Source organism: Pteropus alecto, unplaced genomic scaffold (genome assembly GCF_000325575.1).
Source record: "Pteropus alecto unplaced genomic scaffold, ASM32557v1 scaffold68, whole genome shotgun sequence".
Classification (NCBI taxonomy): Eukaryota; Metazoa; Chordata; class Mammalia; order Chiroptera; family Pteropodidae; genus Pteropus; species Pteropus alecto.
The window spans coordinates 5,741,274-5,747,986 of NW_006441386.1; the positions used below are offsets into that span (position 1 = coordinate 5,741,274).

At 44.5% G+C, this 6,713-nt stretch overlaps 2 protein-coding genes and 1 non-coding gene across 3 annotated transcripts in view; 1 reads left to right on the forward strand and 2 right to left on the reverse strand.

Annotated features, from left to right (window-relative positions):
• The window catches only part of GTF2IRD2B (GTF2I repeat domain containing 2B), a 51,564-nt gene extending 48,628 nt beyond the window's left edge, over nucleotides 1–2,936 (forward strand). Inside the window, exon 16 of the mRNA XM_006918527.3 lies at nucleotides 1,118–2,936. Coding sequence (XP_006918589.1) covers nucleotides 1,118–2,721 — 1,604 coding nt within the window. The 3' untranslated portion in view covers nucleotides 2,722–2,936. The remainder of the gene's footprint in view (nucleotides 1–1,117) is intronic.
• LOC112485274 lies at nucleotides 61–179 on the reverse strand. Its single transcript, XR_003048393.1, has one exon. It is a non-coding gene; the product is annotated as a 5S ribosomal RNA (ribosomal RNA).
• A 2,692-nt stretch (nucleotides 2,937–5,628) lies between the features above and the next one.
• NCF1 (neutrophil cytosolic factor 1) overlaps nucleotides 5,629–6,713 on the reverse strand; it is a 16,207-nt gene continuing 15,122 nt past the window's right edge. The window contains exon 11 of the mRNA XM_025051527.1: nucleotides 5,629–6,663. Within this exon, the coding sequence (XP_024907295.1) occupies nucleotides 6,539–6,663 (125 nt within the window). The 3' untranslated portion in view covers nucleotides 5,629–6,538. The remainder of the gene's footprint in view (nucleotides 6,664–6,713) is intronic.

Below are 6,713 nucleotides of genomic sequence, written 5' to 3' on the forward strand. Positions count from 1 at the left end.
TGACTTCACAGATTGCAAGGACCTTGTCAGCTTACAATCCTTTATTTTTTTTATTTTTTACGTCTACAGCACCTGGTCTTCCTAGGTGATCTCCCATCCAAATACTAACCAGGCCCAACCCTGCTTAGCTTCTGAGATCAGACGGGATCGGGTGTGTTCAAGGTGGCATGGCGGTAGACAGGAACCTCCTCATTTAAAGTTTGGAAACTAAAGTATTCTTTTCAAATGCTCAGTTATTACTCCTAAACTTATGTGGTGGCGAACTGGTTTTTCACATTTTTAATAGCTTTATTGAGGCATGATTTACATGCCAGAAAATTCACTTGTGTAGAATGTACACAATTCAGTGGTTTTTAGTAAATTTATGGAGTTGTGCAACTATCACCACAATCTAATATTAGAACATTTCCATCACTCCCAAAAAGATTCCTCCTACCCATTTTCAGTCATTTCCTGTTCCCACCCCCAGCCCCAGGCAACCACTAAATTGACTTTCTGTCCTGCCTACATTTTCTTAAAGTGAATTATTATGTCTGTGTTCTCTCAAAGAAAAGCTTACCTGCATCATGGCCAGGTTCTTTAAACTTAAAACAAGTAAGTTTTTTGCGGTTCTGTGGCTATCACCAATGTCTTTTGTGACTCACAGCAAGTAAATCATATACCTGTGCTCATTTTCTTTTCTGATTTCAATATTTTCTTGAGAATCAAATGAAAAAAATATGTTAAAATGCAAATATATTTTTAAATCATTCCTGTTTAAACTGGATGTGGCAAACAGAGCCACTAAAGATGTCTTTTGTTTGGCTCACATACATTTTTAAAATGGGAAGTAGTAACCAACATTAAATAGCCAGGGACTTTTTCATGAAAATCGATTTCCAGGTTTTCTTCAGAAATCTGAAGATCTGGCCCCAGTGGACCCATGTTCCCTCTGGTAGCAGTTTGCTGGAGCTGAGTGTCAGCCGCCTCTCTCTACAGGAGCAGGTTACTCTCCAGCTAACCAGGCCCCCAGCCACTTTATCGCTCCTGTTTATCATTGTCCTTTTGCTGCTGCTTTTCTAATAGTAGAGTTAAGAGAAAAATGAAATATTTCTTGTCTCCATGTTTCTATCAAAAGTGGGAAAAAGAAAGATAGACCAAGAGGGCCGTGTATTTCAAGAAAAGTGGGAGAGAGCATATTTCTTCGTGGAAGTGCAGAATATTCCTACATGTTTAATATGCAAACAGAGCATGTCCGTGTCAAAAGAATACAACTTAAGACGCCATTATCAGACCAACCACAGTAAGCACTATGACCAGTACACTGAGAAGGTGCGTGACGAGAAGCTTCATGAGCTGAAAAAAGGACTCAGAAAGTATCTCTTAGGGTCATCAGAAATCGTGTGTCCTGAGCAAAAACAAGTGTTTTCAAATGAGAGTCCCAAGGAAAATGCTGCCATTCAGCCTGTAGAAGATGTGGCAGGGAACTTATGGGAGAAATTACGTGAAAAAATCAAATCATTTGTGGCATATTCTATTGCAATTGATGAGATCACAGATATAAATAATACCAGCCAGTTAGCCATATTCATCCGTGGTGTCGATGAGAATTTTGATGTGTCAGAAGAACTTTTGGATACAGTGCCCATGACAGGTACAAAATCTGGAAATGAGATATTTTTGCGTGTCGAGAAGAGTCTTAAGAAGTTTAATATTGACTGGTCAAAATTAGTAAGCGTGGCCTCAACTGGCACCCCTGCCATGGTAGATGCGAACGATGGACTTGTTACAAAACTTAAGTCCAAGGTGGCAATGGTTTGCAAGGGCTCAGATCTGAAGTCCGTTTGCTGCATTATTCACCCAGAATCACTTTGCGCTCAAAAGTTAAAGATGGACCACGTCATGAATGTGGTAGTTAACTCTGTGAACTGGATATGCTCCCGTGGACTGAACCACAGCGAGTTCACAACTTTGCTTTACGAACTGGACAGCCAGTATGGCAGCCTTCTGTACTACACAGAGATCAAGTGGCTCAGTCGTGGGCTGGTGCTGAAGAGATTTTTTGAATCATTGGAAGAAATTGATTCCTTTATGTCATCCAGAGGAAAGCCCTTGCCTCAACTGAGCTCTCAAGACTGGATCAAAGACTTGGCCTTCCTGGTCGATATGACGATGCATTTGAACACTTTGAACATATCTCTTCAAGGGCATTCACAAATCATTACACAAATGTATGACTTGATTCGAGCATTTCTGGCAAAACTGTGCCTTTGGGAAACTCATTTAGCAAGGAATAATCTGGCCCACTTTCCCACACTGAAATCGGTTTCCAGAAATGAAAGCGATGGCCTGAACTACATTCCCAAAATCGTGGAATTAAAGACTGAATTCCAGAAAAGGTTGTCCGATTTCAAACTCTATGAAAGTGAACTGACCGTGTTTAGCTCCCCTTTCTCCATGAAAATCGAAAGCGTGCATGAAGCATTGCAGATGGAGGTTATTGATCTGCAGTGTAACACAGTACTGAAAACCAAATACGACAAGGTGGGAATACCGGAATTCTATAAATACCTCTGGAGTAGCTACCCAAAATATAGAAACCACTGTGCAAAGATTCTCTCCATGTTTGGGAGTACCTACATTTGTGAACAGCTGTTTTCCATTATGAAACTGAGTAAAACGAAATACTGCTCCCAGTTAAAGGCCTCACAGTGGGACTCCGTACTCCACATCGCCACATGATGAAGAACACGCTCCCAGCAACACCCTCTGGGATGTAAGACTAGAATCATCTAGGCCCAAGGGATTGTGAGATGGGAAAATGAATTATGAACTACTTCTGTTTTTTCAGTTTTTCCCACTATGACTTGGAAATGTAATTTCCAGTATCATACCTACTTGTATGCCATTTTAATGCTTCCATATAGTTCAGTAAAAATCAAGAAAGTTTTCTTGTATTTCTAGTAGTTGACTTCTTTTATGCCTGGCCTTTGTCACTCATTCACATACTCACCTGACCTCTGTAGGCACTGGGGCTGGCATCTCAAGGCTTAAATCAATCAACAGAGAACAGAAAGAGACAGAGGTGTGTATTCATTAGGGGCACATACACACACCCCACGTTCACATGGAGTTTCTTGAGATCTAACATGAATCTAAGTAAGGAAGCAGTTGGAGACATCACAGGCCATAGTGCTCCTGTTATCAGCCTCTGCCTCCACGTGAACCCAGAAATATAGGGCTTAAAATGGAAAACCCCAAAACAAATAACATTTGCCTTGAAAAGGCAAACAAAGTTAAGGTTTGGAGGTTGTCTTTTTCTTTTAACTTTATTTTGAAATAATTTCAAATTTACAGCAGAATTGCAGCAATAAAAATAGTATGAAGAACACTGAATGTGCCTTTTAGACAGATTTTCGTATTGTAACATTTTACCTCTATGTTTTATCATGTTTGCTTTCTCTCCCCCACCCCTTTCGTGTGCATGTGTGTGTACAACATTGCCTATAAGTGTATAAATGAATGTCTAAGTATCTATAATGTTTACATAAATATATGCGCAAAATTTTTTTCTGAACTATTTAAGGGAAAGTTACATACATCATTTACACCTAAATACTTTAGGGAGTATTTTCTAAGAATAGGGCTATTCTCTTGCATTACCATAATTTAGTTACCAACTCAGACATTGATGCAATACTCTTATCTAGTCTACCATTCATACTCCAGTTTTGTCAGTTGACCCAATAATGTCCTTTCTTTTAGAGCATTTTCCCCTTGCTGAGTTGTCATTTGAAAGCATATATGTGTGTATGTATATGTGTGTGTATGTATATATGCACATATCTGTGTTCTCAGCGTCTATTTGCCACTGGAATTAGTGACCCAAAATTGTGAATACTTTCTAAGTTGGAGGAATTAATCTGACTAAGATGCAAAAAGGCTGAGGATACTGACCTGTGACCCATTCAGGAAGCAATGAAGAAGAAGGCTTTTATAAAAGTAAAGGGAGATTGCAGGTGGGAGAGACCAACCTCCAGGTGGTTACCTGCACAAGGCCCCAGCCCCAGTTAAAGCCTGAATGCATGTCCTCAGACACAGGGGAAATACCCCAACTCCAGCCGTTCCTGTCATTGGGAGGTTGACTGCAGGTACAGCTGGGTCTCGTTAGCTCAGAGGCTCACTTCCTTGTGGAGGGATCCAGGATGAACTGGTTTACAATCGGGGTCAGAGGGACCAGCTCCCGGTGCACCTGAACAGATGTGTACCCAGAATATCAGAGGTGGGGTGCTGCATCAGTCAGACTTGCCCGGGACTCCCAGCTCTCTTGGATTTGGGATCTCACATAATCTTCAAACATCCCAGCGTGGCTGACAGGAAAAGATCTGTATCCTCATTTTACAGGCAACTGAGGCTCAGAGTGGTTGAGTGGCCTGCCCTAGGCCACACAGCCAGTAGAGGAATCTTCAGGATTCAAACCCAGGTCCATGTGACTCTAAAGTCCACATTCTTCCTTTTCTAAGTGGCCACTGTGCCTGATGTGGAAACCTACCAGGTGTCTGTTGTACAGCCTCCGCTCATAGTCTGTCATGTGTGTGGCTTTCTGGTGGTTGGCCCATTGGCGATAGGGAAGGGACAGCAGGGTTTGGCCTGGACTGCCTTCTGTTGATGGGGGCATTAATAGGATGATTTGAACCAACTCCTAAGGCCCCTAGATTCTTTCTTTACCCTGCAATGTGTGTTGGGACCAGGGTGGCTTGACCAGCACTGTCACTCATGTGACTAAGCCAAGACTGGGGGAAATGACTGAATTAGTGGGGTGGTTTCAGTAGCCATGGTGATGCAGTGCTACAAATGGGAGCACTTACGAGTGCTGTGATCACAGAGATGGGGGCTGGATTTGGTGGGTCCCTGTAAGTTCCCAGGGCAGAGGGTGTACTGCATCTGCTCCAAAGTCCTGTCTTTCCATCCGGAGTGGGCAGAGGAAAGAGCTGGTTACTCCTCCAGGACATGACCCAGAAGTGGGGACTAGAGAGGGCTCTGGAAGCCAGGCCACATTACACTCCCCACTCTCAGCATCCCTCAGCCAGCGCACCACCCACCAGGACTGACGCACAGATCATGAGCTCTGTGGTGTCAGGATAATGGAGTGGGTTCAGAAGGGCTTTGGAATCAGAAAAGAAAAAAAAAAAAGCCTGGATCTGCCTCCCAGCTCGGCCACCTACTTGCCCTATTACCTTAAACAAATCACCCACATTTTCTGAGTCTTGGTTTTCTCATTCATAAAATACCTACCTGACAAGAGTTGTTCTCAGAGCTAGAGACAATGTAAAGAGCCCAACACTATGCCTAGACTCAAGAAAACTGGCTGCACAGACAGTGCAGGCCTAACTCAGACCCAGGTGCCTGCAGGGTACAACCACCCGTTCTTGTCTGCTTCTCTGTGCATGGCAGAGGCCCATCTGGAGTGCCCTACTGACCTCAGGAATACCCACTACCGGAGCCTCCACACACACCAGCACGCTGTCATGAGACCAGCACAAGATCACCTCCGGGGGATCAGAGATACAGAAAAACATAAGGAAAATGTTTGATCAGGACTTTATCTTTTAAAAAAAAACTAAAAATTATGAAAATAAGTATTTTATCCTATGCCGTATTTAATTATTTAAGTTACAACTGCAACTGAACAAGCAAAGAGGTTGGGGTTGCCTGTGGTTAATTTTTTCACAGCTTCCTATGACAGTCCTTGATGCCAGACTTTAGCAAACGGATCTGCAAAAAGCAAAAAGTTAGGGGCCCAAGTGGTTTTCTCAAGGTCTCTCTGAATCGTTTGATGGCCAATTATTCTCTTGAGAAGCATCTGTCCCCTTGCAGATTTTCTCTCATCTCTAAGGAAACCAGCTTTGCCTAGCCAGAAGCAGCTGTCCATGCCACCCATGGCCTTTGTGACAAGCTGCATCTTTTGCAATATTCACAGCTCCAGTTTGCACCTTACTGTCTTTGCATTTTAGGAAAGACTCACCAGCAAAGCCTTTGAGGCCATGGGCTGACAGTCATACTAGAGTAAGTAGTGAGGATCTGTTCATCATTGAATATTTGCTTTCTGGCACAGCCTCCTACACAAGGTCACGCACCGTGCTTACCCCCCTGACCATGCACTGTGTCCACCCTGTTCTGCTGTGGGGCCAGAGTTCAAACAGGCAGTTTCTGTCCAAATGGCCAGCGGGGGCCGGTAGTTCATCTTGCAACTGGCCTTGTGCAAATTTGATCTTGTGCAAATTTGACCAAGGACAGGGCAGTATGCAACCTGACCTCAGCCATTGCAACTTCTCCCCAGAAGAGCTCACAGCAATCAGTCCTAATTCTAGAAATACACCTAAGGGCGGGGCTCAGCACCCCCAGCGTCTCTGCAAAGCCTCTGTCCATTCCAAGCAACGTTTACTGAGTGTGGACGAAAGCTAGGTGATGTAGAGGCGGGGGCTCTATACACATAGACAGGGATTCTGGCGGGAGGGGGCGGAAGAGCCAAGGCGCCATCTGGGGGCGGTGTCCCGGATCAGACAGCTGACGCCAGCTTCCGCTTGGTGCTTTCGCTGCAGCGGTGCAGGATGAGGTCGGCGCTGGGCCGCGGGGGAACCGCCGGCTGCGGCTTCGGGCGCTCGGTCTGCGGCTGCTCCTCTACTAGCAGACAGCGCGGTCAAGTGAGAGGCCCCGCCCCCGGCCCCGTCTCT